Source organism: Haemorhous mexicanus, chromosome 4, assembly GCF_027477595.1.
Source record: "Haemorhous mexicanus isolate bHaeMex1 chromosome 4, bHaeMex1.pri, whole genome shotgun sequence".
NCBI lineage: Eukaryota > Metazoa > Chordata > Aves > Passeriformes > Fringillidae > Haemorhous > Haemorhous mexicanus.
In genome coordinates, this window is record NC_082344.1 from 25,636,313 (window position 1) to 25,658,255 (window position 21,943).

General features: G+C 41.3%; 1 protein-coding gene across 1 annotated transcript in view; it reads left to right on the plus strand.

Annotated features, from left to right (window-relative positions):
- BMPR1B (bone morphogenetic protein receptor type 1B) overlaps nucleotides 1-20,821 on the plus strand; it is a 233,252-nt gene extending 212,431 nt beyond the window's left edge. Inside the window, exons 7-14 of the mRNA XM_059844140.1 lie at nucleotides 406-508; nucleotides 6,560-6,656; nucleotides 7,473-7,611; nucleotides 12,588-12,780; nucleotides 13,212-13,509; nucleotides 15,817-15,992; nucleotides 17,223-17,353; nucleotides 18,090-20,821. Coding sequence (XP_059700123.1) covers nucleotides 406-508; nucleotides 6,560-6,656; nucleotides 7,473-7,611; nucleotides 12,588-12,780; nucleotides 13,212-13,509; nucleotides 15,817-15,992; nucleotides 17,223-17,353; nucleotides 18,090-18,215 — 1,263 coding nt within the window. The 3' untranslated portion in view covers nucleotides 18,216-20,821. The remainder of the gene's footprint in view (nucleotides 1-405; nucleotides 509-6,559; nucleotides 6,657-7,472; nucleotides 7,612-12,587; nucleotides 12,781-13,211; nucleotides 13,510-15,816; nucleotides 15,993-17,222; nucleotides 17,354-18,089) is intronic.
- The last annotated feature ends 1,122 nt before the right edge of the window (nucleotides 20,822-21,943 follow it).

Below are 21,943 nucleotides of genomic sequence, written 5' to 3' on the forward strand. Positions count from 1 at the left end.
TTATCCAGCTTCCCACAAGACCAGAAGTTGCAGCTAAATTAGTCCATGCAGCAATTCCTGTATTATCCTGGCTAACCTGCTTTGATACCCATATTTACTCATTTTTGGTCTAATTGATGGATGTGTGTGACCTTCACACTTCTGACTTGCACCATTAGAGAAAGTCAGTCCCTTCTGCAGCATTAAGGCACCAACAGGAGTAGGTTTGGAGTGAATTAATGTCTCGATTACCTGGATGAAATATTGCTGGATATGCTGGTCGGCAGAGATTCTTACTCCACACATCCTAGGAATCTGCAGCAGATTGCAATCCAGCTAGCAAGCACATCTTTCAAGTGCCAGAATGACCGTGTATATTTACAACACGGGTAATGACTTGCTTTCCATCCAATTTGCTTGTTGCAGGACACTCCTATTCCACACCAAAGAAGATCTATTGAATGTTGCACGGGCCAAGATTACTGTAACAGACACCTTCATCCTACACTGCCACCCCTGAAGAATCGAGGTAAGGGAACAAAATCCAGTCCTAAGCTGATTTTTTCCTGCTGTTGGTTCTTGTGCCTTAGTGAAAAATAGAGCACGGACTGAAGCACCCCTATCTAAAAGCGTGTGATTAGAGAGATAAATGGCATTAAACACAATTTCCCCATTCCTGTGGGTTGTGTGTGGAGTGGTGCTGATGCTTTCTGTTATTTCTGCTGCACACATGCAGTGAACACAAGATGCATTAGAGCTCCATGATGCTGTCCTAGCACGGACCTGCTGAGCTGTCAGAGATCATCTCAAAGACCGTGGCTGGTCCTGGCAGAGGATGACTCTTGCTGTGTATTTTTTTAGCCTGATAATAAAATGGAATCCTCTCTCCAGTCCCTGTAACACGCATTACTCTCATTCATAACTCCACACACAAATTGGTCAGTTCAAGTTGACATAAGTCTGTAAGTTTTTCTTATTTGCAAGACCTGATCATCCAGCACTGGGGCAATAATGACTCACTAAAGTCTATTTTTTATGTGAAAAATGTAGCTGAAAAAGAATGTAGGGTAAGAACCCACACAATTTTTTTTTAAAAAAGTATTTGAGAGCAAACGTGCATGTTTTAACTTAGTAGATGCTGAGGCAAGGTTTTAGCAGTTTTGTTTGTTTAAACATCACTTTCGGAAAGCTGGTAAAACTGTTTTTGTCTCGGTGTTCAGAATAAATTTTATAGAAGTGTATTCCTAAGTAAGTGTAAATTCACCCATAATAAACTCCTGGCATTAGCAGGAATTTGGTAGTCAGCATCGAGTCAGTTCAGGGTTGCAGAAGAATTTACAGTCGTGGTGTTCTGTGTTGAAGATCCAGATCGGTGCACAGATGCACTCCTAATTTCACCAACAGCAGATACTTACACAAATGCATGGTCAGAGAAAGCCTTCACTCACGTAAGCTGTTCCCTTCAGGCCTGTGAAATTCTGCACAGATGGGCTGCAGAGTCAGGCCTTTGGAGAGTAGTATGTAAATACTTCACTGTTTACTAGCAAAGCATTAAGGCAGCGAAACCTCATAAAATTCTGACTTCCAGCGGAAGAGTTATGTACTACTTTGTTGGTTTATTTAATTTTAAAAAGTTCTTTGGACTGAGAGAGGAGCTCCAAAAAGCAGTCAATATTTGTTCACACTTACTTAGTCTTTCATTAAATATCAGTTTGGAAAACACTGCCATGATTTCTTCTTGTTACTGGCTGAGTTTATTCTACATTAGGACTACTCAAAATTACTGAATCAGAGCCTAATGTTAGACATCCATCTATTAAGAATTTAGTTACTTGGCAATGCTATCTGCTACTTACAAAGAAAGCAATGAACCAAGCTTTTGGGAGAGGCAGAAGGTGTTTGGACTGATGTTGGGTTTGTCCTGTGTGTATATAGGGTAAATAAAGTATCACTGGAGAACCATGGTGGCAGAGAGAATATTTTTTAAAAGAAAAATTTTGGTGAGCTGGAGCAGAGTTCTAGCTGTTCTGTGTTGCAAAGTTGACTATTTTAGCATGGCAGACAAAAGATGGTGTAGTCACTCAACATACTCAAAAGATCTTTATTTTTTTAAAATAATCTCTCACACTACCAGCATTCTGACAGTGTTTTATAGAAATGCAGTTCAGGAACTGCTTGAATAAATTTGGCTGAAGAGGGCTAAGTCACCACCTTTATTAAAGCCTTAGGTTAAAATGTTATTCTTAATGCCAGGCCTGTTTTAAGTTGTTGCTGCTCTATCCTAGTGTGAAACCTCAGGAAAAAAAAAGAGCCCTAATTTGAACCACAGGCCCTCACTGCAAATAAGTACAAATTCTGTCTACAAATGCATGCTACTGCCAGTGCCCAGTACTGTAGCTGTGATCATTGTTTCTGCTGGATGCATTTAGATTAGGCTGTGATTGTCTGAGTAATGTTAGAATTGTATATCAAATTTAACATGAACTGTAAGTACAGAGAAAGAGAGGTGAACTTAAAAACAAGCTTCTTGGAATAACCTTCTGGCCTTCAGGGTTCCACGAAAGATACGTGTGCTCCTCAGCATCTAAAAAACAAACAGAAATTTGGCTTCTGATGAACTCACATCTGAGGTGATACCTCATGGGAAGCAAAGTCTAGGGGGGGCATGCAGCTGCAGGTCAGAGGCTGATGAAATCAAAACTGACCTGTGCACCAAGGTAACAGCTACAAAGGCAAGTGACTTGTTTTCTCTAAGTGCTTTTCCAGGCCTGACATGTGCTGCAAGGCAAGATTTATGCCACACCCTATCCTTCTCCTCTTCCCCCCTGGAAAGAAAGGAGGACCACATATATGAAAGTGAGAGCTAGAAAAATTAACACCGGTCAAAGCAAGGCTTGTTAAGTAAAATGGAAGAAACAGCAGCTAAGCCTAAGTTTTGAGCTCATCTTGGTACAGAACTAGCAGGATAAAATACCCCAGAGAAACCATTAAACTCTTGTGCCAGCTATACATCTGTCTTATTAAGGAAATGAAAGTCATAATTGGGTCTGATATAACACCTCTGCTTTAAACAATAAAAGATATTCCTGGAAATCCCAGCGAATGCACAGGCTGAGACCAGTCAAAAGGAGAAATATGTCTTTACTGATTTAGAGCCTATATAAGCAGAAGTGGTGGTGCCACCGTGTCTGGCTCCCTGCCTGTATAGCTAGTGATGAATGGGCAAGGGAATGATGGGGTTTGATGTGTGCGCAGTCTCCACGCCTCAGATTTCACTGCCGTTTTTACTTGGATAGCTGTAACATTCTGAGCTGGAGGGACCTGGGGTGGGAGAAGAACCTCCTCTCCCTTTGATATGCTGACTTCTGAACCTTCTGGGTGGCATTTTCAATGCACTCCTCAGCATGGTCCCTCTGATGACAGTGAGTGAAACGAGTGGTGGAGGAGGGGGAAATTGCAGGAGAAAAACAGAGAGGCAGCTTGGTCTCAGCGAGCTCCCTGCTGTCACCAGCCTGCACCACTGTGTTCCTACAACATGGAGCTGTTAATGTGCTGTTTGCTGGGCTGCACTGTTATCAGCCAGCCAAGGTATGTGAAGAAGCCTCCCAAACCTACAGTGTGTTTGTTTTGCACTTCCCACACTGTGCTCCCTGTAACCGCTCACTGCTGCCTCCCTGGAAGCTGCTGCTTATTCTCATAACCCTGCTGCTCGGCACCTTGCATTTCCAAGTGACACAGCAGTAAAAAACACAGCACTGGACTTCTTAAAGGACAGAGTGCCTTCATCATGTAAACTGGCACTGACCAGGACCCACCACAGTGTTCACCACAGGGCCCACAAGGCACTCACAGCTGAGTTGCCCCATCCCTCCTCCTGGTCAAATAGTGCAGGGAAAGGGAGGCTTGTCCTGCTGCTCTATGGGGAACAGCCTTGGCTGGAAGAACAGGAGAAGAAATCCAGCCTGGCTCCGTGCAGCAGAACCAACAGACATTGCTGGTGTAAGAATGGGGACTTGCATTTAATCTTGTGTTGTCCACACACACCCCAGCAGGTTTATGAAGTCCTCAAGTGAGGCAGCAAATGAAATCCTGCCAAAATGCTTTAAAAACGCAGGAAGTGTTTGAAAGGTGGGACAATAGTTCACTTGCCATCAGTGTTGCCTCTCAAATAGCCAAATAAATAGAAAGGCATATGGAAGTTACTGTCCCCTCCTGTGAGAGCCAGTTGCACGCCCGTGCTGTGCAGTGAAGCTGCTAAAGCTGTGCCACTGCTGGCATGCAGACACCACCCACCACAAGAGGGTAAGCTGTACATCTGGTCAAAATCCTGTTTCCTGCTCCCAGCAAGGAGATCAGGACATGTTCCTTTATGTCTTTCATGCTTTCCTTACACTTGCTTCACATAATTGCATTTGGGTACCCAAAGAATTTTGCAGTGTGGGAGCCTGAAGTTCATCTGAGAGCCACACAGCACTTCCAAAATGCCTTCTGGCCTCTGGGAAAACCAAACTGCATTTACTTACTTTTCTGAATGGCAGAAGCCCATTAGAAACATTCAGCATAAGGTTTGGATCACTTAAACCCTAAAAATTGTTGGAATTTGATTCAAGATTTCAGCATGTTTGTCATCCCTCTCCAAATGTACGTACTCGTCCACGCCCAGACAGCGCGAACAACTTCGCAGGCAATACTGTGTCTGCAAAAAAGCACAGATTTCCATAGCCTTAACATCTAGCAGACACAAGTCTAAGACCTGAATTGTTCCCTCTTCATCTTGACATCAGTTTTCATTACTGCTAAGCACAGAAGCTCAGCTTCCATTGTGTTGTACAGTGTGAAGTGGGAGAGCCCTTGCTGTGGGTGGTTATCCGGGTTTCTCCCAGGTATGGAATGCTGCCTTATGGTCTCTGTGCTCTGCTTGTTCATCTGATGGGCTGGGACATCTGAAACTGTTACAACCCACACATTTTAGAGGGAGGTGGTGCTGACACAGGCTGCTCACTAAGCACAAACCAGAGCCCTCAGCCCTGCTGTGCTGCCATTGCCTTCACGCGAGCTCTGGATTCCCCGGTGGGCTCTCGGTTTCGACCCACAGCCCACTTGGAGTGGCAGGCCAGGGATAAATCTGCTGTGGCAGGCAGAAGGATGGGCTCGAGGGTTTTCCTGATAGACATCGTGTCAGTGTCCCCTTTCAAAGGCATCAGCCATGTCCTGAATGTTTACATTGTCCATGCTCCCAGAGCAGGCAATGGCAGGTTAAAACATGACCAGGGTGATCCAGAGGTGTGTTGGTAGGTAATCTCTGTTTGTAGTGGAAAGGGGAAGGAAAGAAGTTGTTGAGGGGCAAAAAAAAAAAAAAAAAAAAAAAAAAGGAGAAACTGGATCTTGAAAATAAAAGAGTCTGAGAGTAAACTAAGAGTCCCTTAGGAATCTCCTGGTCTCATTACCCTTGTAAATCTGAAACATAATAACGTCGTTCCAGGACCAGTCAATAAGGATAGATTCCTTGCATTCTCCCATGTGTCAGGCATTGGAGTGAAGAATGCAAGACAGCAAGGCTGGAAGAGCTTCAGAAAACATGGCCCACATTTGCATTATCCCATTTGTTATTGGAAGGGTGGTTTGTGAATGTACAGGCTGAAATACTATCATTTTGAGAGTTTGAGTGGCAGGGGAGGTTAAAAAAGAATAGAGCTGGATGTCTTTGTTTTTCAGCAGAGAAGCATGCGTGAAGGTCAGACTTGCTTGCCTGAGCTGAGAATTCAAATTTGGAGATTAATGTTATACTTTAAAGAGAATACAAGTCTCCTGTACAAAGGCTGACTGAAACATTTTAATAGTTTTTATGCAACAGCATTTCCTACAAGTTACTTGTCACATTTGATTTTCAAATTGTTTTGCAGAAAAGCTGCTGGAAGGATAGTTTTGCCCACGAGCATAGGAAGGACTTGCTGGCACACAGGCCTGCTATAGAGCAGATAGAGAAGAAAATTCTTGCTCAGATGTTTAAAACAGGATCTAAGGGTCAAATTGTTCTGTAATGATGGAAATATTACACTTTCAAGGCCTCTCATGGCCTGCCTTGTTGGAGGTTGAATGGTCTACTGTGTCTTCCCTTCTAGATTAAATGCAGTTTGGTGGGTGGTTTCGTTTGGTTTTCTTAGTTACTCATTAGGATGCTGCTTAATCTTAAGACAGCTCATTAAGATGCTGCTTAATCTGAAGCATCAGTATAAAAAAGGCAGTGATTTTTGCAGTTCCTGGTTAATCACTCAGGTTAAGACCCAGAGCTACAGGTCTTGATTGATTTTTCATTCAGAGACAAACAGGGAATTACAAATCAAGGCAATGTTTTGCCTGAGGGAGGAATGAGAAAACAAGTAGTTTTTTTTGACTCTGGAAGTGTCAGTTCTGTCCTGGTCAGTGAGGTTCAAAGAGGAAGCCCACAAAATCCAGGAGTATCCTGTATAGGAATTACAGGGAAAGAGTGGAAATGATCCTATGCTCAATGCACTTCTCACATTGACTTCATACCATCTCCCAGTCTAAATTTTCCACCTTTGTCATTTTTTAACCCCAGACTTTGCTGAAGGAAACATTCACCACAAGGCCCTGCTGATCTCAGTGACTGTTTGCAGCATCCTTCTGGTACTTATCATCATATTCTGCTACTTCAGGTAAATGAGGAATATTTTGGCAGCTTGTTAATTTTCCTCCCAGCATTTATCTTTTTATAGATTTAGGAAATTGAAAAAAAAAAATAGAAGTGGGCCTTGAAGAAAAGAATTGAGAAACTGTAATTTTATCATGAGAAAAAAAATATATTTAATTGATGCTATTCACAGGTATACCTGTGTGATGGATTTCATACAGAATCTTTCACTCAATATCCTTAAAAGCCATTCAGGAAGAAGCACGGATTATTCTTTACTGGGAAGGCCAAAGGACAAATTTTATAGGGAAATTTTTGTAAGGGAAATATATCTAAGACTTCTAAATTTCTTTGTGTGATGAAGAGCTGATCATATAAAAAGAAGACAATACAGGAATGTCAGTAAATGTGTCTAGAGTGTTATCATAATGCACATACATTACATTTTAATTATTTGGCACGTTTTTTACATATTCCCAGATTCCTTGCCTTACGTCCTCTGGCTCCTAGAAATGCACTGCAGACAATAAAATAAAGTTACTTACTTGGTCAGTGTTTTGGACATTTATTATTTAAGTTTCTGAAAGGAAAACATTTGGTTGCTTTGCAAATTTAACCCAGACTGCATGGCCTGTGAATGTTATACTTAGAATTTTGATGATGTAAACAGTTGCTAAAAATAAAAAAAAAAAAGTTTGGCCAGCGAGTCCAGTGTATTCCTCAGGGAAGCAGAGAAATCTGTTAGTCTGTAAGCGAAGGAAATGTGAAGGACATGTGCCTTATTCATTGCACATGTGCTCATTGTACTCAAAACTCATTTTGTTTTCGTGTAAAACGTCAGATACAAGCGCCAAGAGACGAGGCCCCACTACAGCATCGGGCTGGAGCAGGATGAGACCTTCATTCCCCCCGGAGAGTCCCTGAAGGATTTGATCGAGCAGTCCCAGAGCTCAGGCAGCGGGTCCGGGCTCCCTCTCCTGGTAAGGAAGCAATATTATTTTAGTGCACAGTTCGAAGGCAAAAATGTGTAGAGGGAGAAGAGGCACAAAAAATAGATTTTCATGTCCTCAGTTTTGTTTTAGTTTTTTTGTTTGTTTGTGAGGTGGTTTTTGGGGATTTTTTTTTTGGGGGGGTGGGTTGGGTTTTTGGTTTGGTTTTTTTTTTGTTTTGTTTTTGTTGGGGTTTTTTTTGTTTGTTTGTTTGTTTGGTGTTTTTTTGTTTTTGTTTGGTTTTTTGTTTGGTTTTGGTTTTGGTTTTTTTTTTGTTTTGTTTGGTTTTTTTTTTGTTTGTTTGGTTTTGGTTCTGTTTTTTTTTTTTTTTTTTGTTTGGTTTGATGGTTTTTTTTCCCTCTACCAGAAATGACAAGGAGTTAGACTGGAGAACAGCTGCTTTAGAAGCAGGCGACTTTTTTCATGTGAACTAAGACAAAAAAGGTTAGGGTTATTTTTCTGCCTCATTTAATTTCTTATTTTAGATACCATAAGGTAAGTACAGGCTAAGACAGCTCCTGGAAGTAGTTAATCACATTTGGTTTTTTTTTTTTACACTCCAGTGTACAGGACAGCACCTGGCCCACTGATCCTGTTTTCTTCCTTTGGATGTGCAACATACAACAGGATTTCCAACTCTGACCCATCACCTTTTTCTAAAGGGAGCTGTAACTTGTCAGATGTGGAATCTTTTTATTTGCAGGCTTCACTTTCCATTCACAAGTTAAGGGGCATTTCTTTTTCCTTGTAGTATGGCAATCTCAGAAGTTAATGGGATGGAGTTTGTGATTGTTTCTGAACAGGCTCCAGGATTCCTAAACCTGCTGAAAAGGCAGAACGATCTGTGGCAATATATTTCTGTTCACCAGGGGGTTTTGTTTCTGGGGAACAACACTTGTAGAAAAGAATTGGTAAAAAAGCTAGGTTACTTATTTAAAATAAGTGCCTCTGAGAAACTGGAAGATTTCATTTTCATTTTTCAGAGTGGATATGTCCCTCCTGTCTTCCAAACCTATTAGTTTGTATTGATGCTGCTACTGCAGGTGCTGTCCAGCTTCCAAGTACCATGTATTATCTGGCTGGTTTTTGCCCACACATATTTTTTTAACACCCTAAAGAAGACATTAAATGAGAAATTTTATATTTCCTTTAAAATGAAGCAACAGGCTATGTCCTATCCCGTGCCAATGTCCTTCTAGCCCCCCGTAGTGGTTTTGGTTCACTACTTTGAGATTTTCTGGCCAATGGAAAGGGAGAGATTTTGTGTGAAGTTCGGGACCATTTCTAATGAATTTCCAGTTGATTTAATTGTGAGGGATTCTTCCTTTTTTTGCTTTGGGGTTTGTTGTTTTGTTTTTTGGTGGGTTTTGGGGGTTTTTTTTTGCATAATACTTGCCACATCAATGTCTTCATCTTCACTTGTTCCAATGACATAAAAAATGTTATAATTTAGAGAGAATACAAGGAACTTGGTTGTACTTCTCTGTGATGATGTGTTTCCAGCAGCCTGTCTGGGTAGCAGGTGCCCTGGGGCACCTCACAGCAGTGCATGGCTCAGTCCTTCATCCCAGGATCCCAAAAAACCTGGAGCAATGCTGGTTATGACTGCTTGTTCTTTATGCCTTCCCCTCTCCCAGTGAGCATTTTGAAGGAGGGATCTGTGGTCTGTCTCAGTGCTGTCCCCAGGTCTGCTCTTGCAGTGGATGGGAGAACCAGCTCCTGCCACTGAGCTGCTGTAATGGCCAAGGTGGAGACTCTGCAGCCACTGGACCAAGTGTTTTTCTTTCAGGAACTCTTCCTCCCCATCTCCTCCCTTGCTTACAAAACCCCCGTGCAATTGCTTTTATAAGAAGTGATTTTGGGTGGAAGAGAAGAAAACGGGTCTTGCACTTGGCAGTAGATGTTTGCTGCATTTCCTAGACTGCTGCAACCACTGTGAGCTCACCAGGAATGCACAGAGTGCTACCTCTGGGCCCATGCCTGAAACCAGGGTATAGAAGGTGCCTGGCAGTAATGCTGTGGTCTTTATTGTGCTAGAGCTTTTTTTTAACCCTGTTTCTTATGCAAAGGCTGAAACATCCAGGGTTATAATTTCGGGAAAGTAAGATGCAAATTTAACTCAAAACGTCACCTTATGCTAACCAGTAATGTTCTTCTTCTGTGTAGAACATTTATTCTAATGGGTACAAATATTATACCCAAAACAAGTATTAGCCAAGAATTTGTCAGTGTGACATTCAGCAAGGGTTCTTTCTCCTGACCTGTCTGTACCTCTGACAGAAGAGTTTGCTGCAAGTCAAATGCTGCAAAATGGTCTGTCTGAAGAGATTGCTGAACTGCAATTTGGTCTCTACCTTCTCACACATTTTTTTCATAATTTCCCTTCCAATTAACTTTGGAAGGGCTTTTCAAGGGACTTCATTTGAGCCATAGGTATGAATTCTCTGTTCAAAATATTAAATTTACAAAAGGTTGGTCTGTCTAAATTTTCATCTGCAGTAGCTGAACACGTTTAGCTGAATGCCAGGAAAGTAGAAATAGTTGGTAATTAGATTGTTTCCACTCAGGGAGACGAAAGAAAAGGTCATGTAGCCTTACCTGACTGCTTACAGAGCTCAAGCAGCAAAATACACAGATTTAAAAAGAAATAAGAAACCCCCAGCCCCACTCAGTGTAAATAACTCACACGAGCACATCATTCAGCATGCTTATGAAATCAGTTCAGCCAACAATTTTGATTGACCTGTTTTGTTTAGAAATCATAATTGGTTTATGATTCAAGAAGGAGCTGAATTCCTTAAAAAAAAAAAATAAATTGTTCATAGGAAATCATTTGACCAGTTCTAGCAAGACAAAACCAGGTTAAGGCCTTTCACATAGTATTCTGCCGCCTGAAAACCCATAACAGAAATGTGTTTTTCATTTTCTTAATGTAATTTAATAAGGAACTTTTCATCATTAAGTATTGTAATTGCATGTACTTTATGATGCCATTACATATATTTACGCAAATTAAGTTATTTGATGTAACTACATTATTGTTCAGGATGCATTTTTAAAATGGGCAAAATAGAAAGCAACAATGCTAAAATGACATTACAAAATGTTACAGCAAGATTCCAATGTAATATAACTATTGTTCAATCACTATATGAGAGTATAAAAGATAAATCAGTTTAAAAAATTAAGGCTAATCTCTATTGTTGGCTTTCATTGATGTTAATCAAAAATAATGGCCCTGAAGCTACCATCTTGAACATCTAATAATACAGTGCAGGGCTGGAAAAATGGAATTTTCTTTAAATGACAGAAGAAGAAAATCAGGATATTTGAAATAGCTTTGCATAAATACCACAGTATGTTTTGCTTCTTAAAATTTTTCAATATGAAAACCAGTGGTTCACTTAAAAAATGAATGATGATAGACCTGACCTAATAGGTTTTGAGTTTGTCTTTGGATGCACATTCATGCTGCAGTCATGGCACATTCATGGCAGTCCTGCCTGGCATTCCTGAACTGGTGGTTTCCACTGGACCTCCCAAGCACAACGAAGGAAGCAAATGATTTAAAAAAATCAAATTTCTTTCATTTCTGTCAGCCAAGACTGCAAAAATATTTTTGATTGCAGGAATTGAACATGATTTCATAGGGATTCAGTGAGAGCTGTTAGATTCACTTGCTGCAGTAACCTGCTGGAGGTTTGTATCTGGATGGTGGCAAAACGGTGCCAGATGCCACAAATTTGAACTTGTCCAGATTTTGCCAATTGCTTGGGCCAGATGAACATCTCGTCGCACTGGCAGAAGGATTCTTTCAAAATCTTACCAGATCCTACCAGACAAAAACTCATTAGCTGTGGGTTGAACTGGCAATGCTGTAGCACAAGAGGGTGGCATTTTAAATCCCCTGTCCTGTTGTATTCAGTTGAGGCAGAGTCAGCCCCGTCGATTGTGTCGCAGCATCCACTCGCATTTTTATTTGTGAACTTTTAGAAAGACATGATCTGCAGACATGCTCAAATCTGATGAGATCACAAGTCCCCACTTGTCCAAGATTTTTTGTGGCTGTAAAAGCTTGTTAAATGTAGAGGCAGTCTGTCATCCTCGTGAAGAGTATCTCTGCAATGCTGCCGTGGACATTGATCTTGCAGTACCTATGATTTTAGCCTTAGCTCACAGTACAGCCACTGACAAAGCTGGCACAGACACTGGAAAGAGCTGTTCTTTCAAATATTTTTTGGGGGGGGGGGATTGCTTTTCATGAATGTGTAATTATGATTGTTTAAATCAATGTACATGTGTTTTAACTCTGTAAGTAGTGATTGAGGTTCCTAACCAAATATATATTTTGAAATAATTAAGCAAGGCAATTTAAAGGAAGGTGCTAGGAAGTATCATCCTTAAAAAAAAAAAAAAGGTAATTCTGTAATTTTGCTAGTTTTGGAGCTCTGATAGCCTTTTGACTCTTGTGACCCCTAGCCTTGAGTCTAGCAGTGTTGGCTGTATAAGAAACATCCCTATATTAATGAAAATGTGTTACCTACCCCTTTAGAATTTGGACTGCATTGAGGTGACCAGGAGTGTTTTCTGTCCAAACTTTTCCAAAAATAGCAAAAAAAAAATTTCCACCAATTCTGCTACATTCTGCAGAAAAATTTATAAAAAATTCAAGGATCAGGGACAAACGTTTCCTTTACTGCCTGATGTAGTTTCTTGAGAGACCACAGTATATCTTAAATATGCATGGAAAGGCTTCTTTTTAGTGGTGGGAATGTCCTCAGCAGCAGTGTGTTCTGGAGAAAATGGGAGCATCTGCAATTCTGGAGTGTTGCTGAAGTCCATGTCACAATGGCTGCATATTCCACTCTCTTCTGGGCTGGTTGTGTGGGAAGCAGACCCAGGAGGAGGGAGGTGAATGCAGAGATTTCCACTGAGCAAGGTGTAAGATCTGCCTTGGCATTTCACAGGTGCAAAGGACCATTGCAAAACAGATTCAAATGGTGAAGCAGATTGGAAAAGGTCGCTATGGAGAAGTCTGGATGGGAAAGTGGCGTGGCGAAAAGGTTGCAGTGAAAGTGTTTTTTACTACAGAGGAGGCAAGCTGGTTCAGAGAAACAGAAATCTACCAGACTGTCCTGATGAGGCATGAAAATATTCTTGGTGAGTGAAGCGAAAGAGAATTATTTGATGGTGAACAGGTTTTTAAGATTAGCAATTTTGTATTTGCTGTTATCTGATGTCCTTTCCGATGTGCTTTGTTTCCCTCTGTGCTCTGCAATTAGCCACCCCCTGCTTTTCAAAGGAAAGTTGTTTAAAGGATTTCTGAAACAAAAATAAAAGTTTAAAAATAGTGGGGTTTAGGGGTTGTTATTCCAAACACAACATGTCTGTTTTCAGCCATCTGGGCTTCTGAAAGTACATTAAACGCTAGAGGTGAGGCACAGTTGTATGGAAGTAAGATGAAAAGAATTAAATACGTTATTGAAACAAACCTGCTGAAATGGATGACAGTCCAGAGTTCTGAGCAGACCAAAAAAAAACCCCATGAGAAGTATTAACTTGAAAATAACCTTTTTTTTTTCTTTTTGAAGGATTCATTGCTGCAGATATTAAAGGTACGGGATCTTGGACCCAGCTGTATCTTATCACTGACTACCATGAGAACGGCTCGCTTTATGATTACCTAAAATCTACTACCTTGGACACCAAAGCCATGCTGAAACTGGCTTACTCCTCTGTCAGTGGCTTGTGCCACCTGCACACTGAGATCTTCAGTACTCAGGGCAAACCTGCTATTGCCCACCGTGACCTAAAGAGTAAGAATATCCTGGTAAAAAAGAATGGCACCTGCTGTATTGCAGATTTGGGCTTGGCTGTTAAATTTATCAGGTGAGTGGAAGTGAGAGGGGCTGAGGGGAAGTTAATAAATCAAGTGCAAAAGTTTCCTTACTTGTTGACTGAGTGTGCACGTGTGAGCAAGCACCTGCAGTGTGTGTGCACACCTGGGCTCTGCTCATCTGTGTGGGAGGTCACCTGTGTGGGGGAGAATGCCACGTCAGCACCTCATGCAGGTGTATAAATAGTTGTTTTTTGATTATTTGAGCACACTAGCTGCGTTTGTATAAAGGTTCAGTTTTCATCACTGCGTCCTCCATGGCTGCCCCAGTATTGCTGGCACACAGTGAAAGGACACAGCACTGACAGGTTGAAGTCACGTTGTCACTGAAGCATTCAGCTTGTCTGATCCCATGAAAATCCACTCTCAACTTAGAGAGAAAAATGCTAATAATTTGCACTAGTTACTAACTAGGATTTATTGAAAAGGGCCCCATTTGGGCTGCCTTTTGTTTCATTTCCTACAAATCAAATTGCCGAGGTACAGATTTGATTTTTGAAATGGCTTTTAAATTTGATTTTTAAAAATGGTTGTGTGTTTAAACAACTTGGAAAGAGCAGACGAGTAGAACTTACTCACTCCTGGGATTCATAAGGAGCCACTGCTCTCTGACAGCTCTGCTCAAAAGCAGCTTGAGCTCTCAGCGGTGGTCCTGGTGGTGGAGGTGCGTGTTCCGAAGCTTCTGATTTTTCTGTACACAGAAATGTGTCCAGAATACATAGACTGAATGTTTCCATTTCACAGGTCAGCTTTGAAACTGTGCACTCCCTGGAGTATTAAAGAGATTCAGGAATTCTGTACAAATCTTGAACTGAAATTATTCAGAGTGAAAGGAAGGGCAGATTTCATGTTCTCTTCTTACCGTTCACTTACCTGCCGGGTTCCTTGGTGAGGCATTTCCTTTATCAGCCTGACCTTTCTTCAGGAGACAAGAAAGGAATATTTTTACTTTGAGGAACAGAGGCCTAGAAAACAACAACTTGAAAATACACAGTAAAAAGTTTTGGGGAAGAAATTCGCCCTTTGCAGGTGTACTTTGCCTGGCAAATACAGAGCAGCACACTGCTTGGCTGTGAAAGAAGAAGAGCTAGGAATTACCGAGTGCTGTTACAAAAGAAGGTGAAATACGGATTTTTCACACTCCAGATGGAATTTATGTTATGTACTTGGCTTGTTTTCATACTGAATCCTTTCTCAGACAGCATTTCGCATGCAACAGCAAGGAACAGAAAATAGTTGGAAGGGGTGTGCTCTGCTGAAGCTAATGATTCTAGTAAAATTCTTTGTGTTTCCATTTCACTTGAAATAATGCAAGATAATGCAGGTCACTGGATTTATGTTACATTCTTGCAGGGGTACAGTAGTGCCATTAGCATATGTATGATTTAATGACCAGTGTAGGTGACTGGTTGTACCACAGACTCAGCTTTTCTTCATGTCAGAAGGGGAAAAAAAACCTGCTGTACATGAAGAAAACTATAGAAATACAATTATTTTGTGAGCATCTGTTGTATCCACCTTATTTAAAATACATACATTTTGAAGGTGAATAAAGGAAAACAGACCTTTTTAAGCAAACCAGAACATATACCATATATTAAACTTTTAAATATATTGAAACTGATGTAGCTGAATCTGAGTTAATAAGAAAAACAAGAATCCGTTCACATAATTAATGGGGATTTTTTTTCCCCGTTCCCTGTCTCTTCTGGTCAATGTGTGAGGTGTGACACATTTGCTTAGAGGTTTTTTATGCATTTATCTCTCTGTGTCTGCATATCTTGATGTGTAAAGGTTGGAAGGGATCAAACATAATGCATGCAAAAAATAATAGTTGGATTCATCTGTCTTGAAGATCTGATTTGCTACAGCTAAGAGATACTGCCCCAGCTACTTAGTATCCCCCATTAATTGCTGAGACTGAAGCATTAGGTGGTGGAGTATGTTAAGAAAACAGCTTTTAATGAAGATTTGATTGTTATCACTAACATTAGAGCTCGGGCTAATGCTAATGAAATCTCGCAAATGTTACAGCATCCCTGTTGAGTCTTATCTCCGTTGTGGTTCTGCATTTGAATGCTTAACATAGCCTCAGGCGGGTCAGCCTTTTAAGGAGGGTTGCCTTCACACTAAGAGGCTTTTCTTGCAAGAATTGTTCCATTAAGATTATGCATTACTTTTGACCTTGTTTGAGAGTGGATGTGATGTGGATTTGCTACTACTTCCATCTAAATTGCTTTATTTCCAACCCACTTTACTGCATGTTTGATGCCTCTTTTTTCTCCTTCTTTTTCTTTTAGTGACACAAATGAGGTAGACATCCCTCCCAATACCCGTGTAGGAACAAAACGTTATATGCCTCCTGAGGTGCTGGATGAAAGCTTGAATAGAAATCACTTTCAGTCCTACATCATGGCTGATATGTACAGTTTTGGACTCATCCTTTGGGAGATAGCAAGGAGATGTGTTTCAGGAGGTAAAGAGCTGGGAGATGGCTTTTAATTGTGTCACTGAACCTCGAGCCTTCCATTACACCTTTTTCTCCGGGTAATTGTTTTTACAGTAATGAACAGATGTGGGTAAACCATACAGGTAACTCTCTTAATATCTGTTCTCTTGTTGGAACTTATTTTAAAGCATCAGTCAGTGTTATTTCAACAGCAGAGATTGAGACTGTATTTTAATGGCTTGTTTGAAGGCAGCTAATGCCTGCACTGACGAAATTGTGGAACTCACTTGGGGACCTTTTCTAAAGGCATCACATTTCTGCTGGATTTGGGGTGTTCAGTTGATTTAGCAGAAAGAAAATAGTGGTTTCTTAGTTTAGTTAAGAGTTAAATGAAAGGAGGAGGACAAACAATTTGGGGTTTGCTGTTCGACTCTTTGAAATAACTAATCTGTTTACAAGACGAGTAACAAACACTAGAGGGAGGGAAGTGGCACTTATTACATCACTGTCATACCAGTGATGTGCTTCATTTCCCTCTTTCTGCTCAGTGTAGTGCAGAAAGTGATGGGTGTTGTTACCTCTCTTTTGCCACTGAGAAAGTTAAATGCACAGAAATGACTTGGTAGCAGTTCTGTGCCGGTTTGGTGGTAAGAGTAGAGCACGTGTCTCTTGGGTCTCTGCTACCTTCAGCGTACCTTATGAGTCTTTAAATCCTGCAGTATCGTGCTGAATGCTCACCCTAGAGAAGCTGAATGTTGCCAGTGAGCAACGGGATCCCTCTGTTTAAAAGCTGGTGACGTGTATTGTAACGTTGTGAGGTGAAATCTGTGCACACAGAATGGTACCTTGCCATGTTCTGAAAAGGCACAGAAATGCCCTTTAGTATTTTCCAGGTCCACTGATAAGAAGGAGACCTGACTCAAGGTTAACTTAAGGTTCTCTCTCAGATTACTGTGATACAGACCCTATGCTAATAGCTCTTTCTGTGAGAACTTACTGGAGATTGCTGGACTGGACAGCACTGGTAGAAACTGTCTCACTTGGCACGTTACTGCACTTTTGGATTAAGATCCCTGGCCAGTCTTTACACAGCAATGGTTGCATTGGAACTTGACTGTGGAATAAACTTCCAGTCCTTTTTAAGGGCAGCACACCCAACTGTTAGACAGTATGGCCAATCTGTTATAAAATGAGAGGGGAAGAGGGCAGTGGAAGTTTTTTTTCTGCAAGTGACAGGCAACTAATTGCTTCTTTCAGGAATAGTTGAGGAATACCAGCTCCCATACCACGACCTCGTGCCCAGCGACCCCTCGTACGAGGACATGCGGGAGATCGTGTGCATCAAGAGACTGCGCCCCTCGTTTCCCAACAGATGGAGCAGTGATGAGGTACCTATCATCCCTCTTAGCACGCAGTCTGTGCTTTTAATCAGAGTTAGGGAGTGAGATTGACCCAATTCTGCATCATTTTGAGGGAGGAGGATATTTACCACTGGTGCTGCCGTTTGGGAATAGCAGCGTGTAAATGAATGGTCTGTGGGGAGATGAAAGATTTAGGTGGCATGAGGTTTGTGAGTGTGAGGGGAAAAACAATCTCCCTGGGCTGCTTGAGGTCTTGTGCAGCAGCCAGTGTGGGAAGATTTAACCAAACCTCACCTGCCTCATCCTCTCCCTAGCCAAATAATCCCCCTGAGCCTTCAGACTGGGGCTGGAAACACTGGAGGAAGGAGTAGCAGTTCCTGGAAGGGCTTTTGTGTGGTGGCACTCAGTGTTTGGTTTGCTACCACACGTGTCAGGCATTGGGAAGGTTTATTGCAATAGCTGCTCTTGATTAATTGGTTATCATCCTTGGTAATCCCACCCCAGGCATTCCAGCAATAAAAGGACCATTTGTTACTACACAGTGCTTGTGTATTACCAAAAATGCATTTATAAAAATCTACACGAATGTACATGAAAGGTTTTTGGCTGGTCTGGGCATTGCTGGTGGTGTTGATCTGTAATGCCTTTCAGGGTCTGCACTGCCCTTAGAAAAGACCTTTTCCCTTCAGTTTGCCAGCATTGCCAGCAAGTGCAGTCTCCTGTCCCACTGACCCCGGCTGCTCTCTGCCCGTTCTCTCCGCAGTGCCTGCGGCAGATGGGGAAGCTGATGATGGAGTGCTGGGCTCACAGCCCTGCCTCCCGGCTCACCGCCCTGCGCGTCAAGAAAACACTTGCCAAAATGTCAGAGTCCCAGGACATTAAACTCTGACTCTGCCTGAGGCAGCTCTGCTGGAGGCCCCTGGAAATGGACTTTCTTGTGCAGGCAGGAGTCCCGAAGATGTATCAAAAGCCTTTGCTAAGTACCTTGAATGGAGGAGTCACGCTTAAGAGCAGCTGTGAGTTTTTGAGGAGACTATCCATTGAAAAAATCACCTGAATTTTGACATGCAAGATTGAAGAGGCTTGTCTGCCCTTGTTTACATGGGGAAATACAGTTTTAGTAACTGGTTTAAGATTATGCATGTTGCTTTCCATGAAAGCCACTTATTATTTTATTATTATTATTATTGTTATTATTATTATTTCAGTTGTTTAAAAAGATACTGCTTTAAATTTTATGAAAATAAAACTTTTGGGTTAGAAGTAAAAAAGATGTATATTGTTACATTAAAAAAAAAAATTGGAGGAAACTGCTGAAAATGAAAGCAAATCAACTTTTTCATTTCCAAAAAGACTATTGCACTCCAGCCTTAAAGAAAACAATAAGGTGAGTGGATCTGTCTCGCTCAGAGGAGCTGTAATGGAGCCTGCCTTAAAAGCCACCTATTTGTGGAGATAACTTTCCAAACCCTGTGTGTGCAAGTGATTCTCAGAGTACAGAGATGGAGCCCAATTACATCCCTGCCATCCCTGCTGGTGTGGGTGGCCTCATCCCTGTGGGTGGCCTGTCCCAGGGAAGGTCATGCTTCGTTTAAGGTACTTGGGAGCTGTATGAATATGGCTTGGTGTGACTTGTTTAAAGAAGATCTTCGTGTTTCCAGGAAACCTGGTGGGAATAGTACCACAGTGATACACAAGTGCCCTTTTTATTGGCTTTTTTTTTCCCCCTTCCTTTTCCCCCCACTGCAAAATAAAATATTTTGTGTGCGAGTGGAAATGAAGTACACATTTGAATCTGCTGGGTAATTTGAAACTTCTAGGACCCACAAACAACCACTGTTCAAGAGGAAATTCCTTGTGAGAAAGAATTATTAACTTGCTCTTTCATTTGTTTAAAGGTGAGGGGGTCCATCTACAAGCACAGCTGAGAAAAAAGAAAATCTGTGTTTCCTTTTTTAAGGGAAAGTGAAAAACTTCAAAAATGCCCATTTCTGGGGTGGCAATCATATTTTTTTGAGTGTGAGGAGACTGGTGCCTTGAGCCTGTACTAGGAAGTGAGAGGGAGGAAGGGTGGGACACATTAGGTGTGTGGTGGGAGTTGGGAGCCATGGGCAGCAGTGGGTACCTGCCTCCAGCCCTGCTGCTGTAGTGAGAGACACCACAAACTGAACACTTGGCTCGAGCTTTATCTGTGTCACTGTTTTGTGTGCCCTTCCAGCAGCCTCCACACCTCTGGCAGCTGCTGCACACAAGTGCCAGGCTCAGCTGCCAGCTGGGGCTGTGTAGCAATGTGGCTCCCAGCAAGAGGAGCTGTCGGGGAGAAGGGCAGTGGAAAATGTATCTTCTGTCTTCCTGTATTCCTCCTTCCTGGGTCTGCAGTGGTTGTAGCAATGCTAATGCTACAGAAGGGGAAATGAAAGGTGAAATATACCACAGGAAGTGTTTTCTTGGGAAAGGTTCTGTTCTTCATCAGATTACCAAAGCTGAGCTGCATGGGAGTTACTGGTTTATCCTTTTTTACCCTTTATTTGTTTTTTAAAAATTTCCTGCCTGCCTATGTTGTTTTACTAGATGGTGTTCATTTTAATTTTGAAATAAGTCCTTACAAATGCTGCTTTGATTATGTTAAGCCTATTTCAGAACTGAAATAATTGCCATGCAGGATTTAGCCTCAGCATTTCTGTAATGTTTCTTTTTTTTTTTTTTTTTTCCCCTTTTTGGACAAAACTGATTTATTTGTGGTAGGTAGGTGTATAATTGGGGTTTAGCTTAACAGCTCCCTGAAGGTATTTCTAGCTGGAAAAATTACCATTTTACACTTTCAAGCTAACAGAGAAAAAAATACACAGTTCAACAGAACCAGCAAGACCTCCATGATGATAGGTGTTAAAAAGCTTAATCTGAAGTTTTTTGTTCATTAGAGTACTTTTTCTGCAATGCAGTTTCCTTGCCTGTACCCAAATTTACCAAGCAATACAAAAAGAAAATCTCTGAGAGTTAATAATTCACCAGATCCTGACCCCAGGAGGGGCAAGGATGGTTTCCCCATCCTTAAAAAATGTTGGTGAGGCTGAGAGCAGAGTTTGCTCCTCTCCTTAGCCACCTTCACCTTGATATTTGTGGGCCAAACTGGGGACAGCCCAGCCTCTCTTGGTGAATGGAGCCAGGGGTTTCCAGTCTCATTTCTTCCCATAAAAGCAGCACACCCTATGGAACCGAGATTTCTCAGCTCCAAAGCGCACAGGGCATGCTGGTCCCAGGTCGCACAGCAGGGATGCTTCTTTCCTGCCTGTTTAGGTCTGTTTCACCTCTACCCTCCTCAATTTTTTTTTTTTTTTAATGAAAAAGAGTGTTTTGGAGGGTTCTCTGCCCACTGGCAGCACGAGGCGTGCAATGAATGCCTCTGGAACCTGCCATCAGCATGTTGCAAGAGAAAGGGCCAGTCATTGGTTTCCTGAGCAAATCTTACCTTTTTTTTTTTTTTTTTTTTTTTTTTTTTGTTTGTTTGTTTGTTTGTTCAGAAAAAAAGGGTCTAAGATACTGGTTGATAGGTCACATAAAGTGTGTATGTTAAATGTTCAAGTTTATGTGTTTTTATATATATATAAATATATATATATATATATTCAGTTGCGAGTCTGGAATAGCTCCAGTCTGTGGATTAAGAGTAAAATATTATGGATGAAAAAGCACTAAATAAAACATAATATTTATTTATGAAAATGCATAAATGACAAATCACTGCAACGGTGCTGTATAGGAAAATAGATAAATATATATATATATATATAAAAGAGGAGACACACACTGAGAAAGCAAACAGTCTGCGGTTGTGTAACTAGTGCCTGCCTATTTTCTCCCTAGATCAGATTTTGCCCTCAAATCTCCTTTAATCTATTGTGAAGGGCTGTTCCTAGGGCCAAAAAACAGCCTAAGGCAAGTGTGGAGGTCTTTTGTTCCAGCACTGTGACATTGGAGTCAGAATGCCTGCATGGGTGACTTCCTGTAACGCTCAGTGTGTCATTATTAATGTTCAGCACCTGCAGTGACTGCGGGTTAGTGCGTTTATTTTGCCAGGTGTGGCCTTTTAATGTCACTTCCATATTTTGGTAGTTTCAAAGGGCACATTGATGAGGGCTTGGAAGTCAGTGGTAAAGATAATTGTGGCTTCGGTGCCCAAGGGTCTAGAAATCCACTGTTCAAATGTAAATCATTCAAGGAAGTGTAGTTTAGTTTCTTCCTGGCATAGGTGAGATGGCATATGTAAGTGGGAGAAGAAAAAAAAGAGAGATGCCATCTAGCAACTGCTATCCTTTCTCTAGCACAAAGTTATTTCTATTAAAGAAAAGGTTGTCAATGTAGAGACTAAGAAACTAATTTGTGTTCTTTTTTGAGAACCAGTGCCTTATTAAACCTGTAAATACTGTAATTAGAAAACCTGGGGAACAAACTGTGTTATGTTGTATTTGTTCAAATTGTATATGGTTGTTTTAACATTCCCCCCCAATAAAATTGTTTCCATCTCCCCATGACAGAGATTGCTATTTCCTTTTCATGTGCTTGAAAAGCACCATCTTTTTGTTTCATTTCCCTGGCTAGATTATTTTGACTGTACCT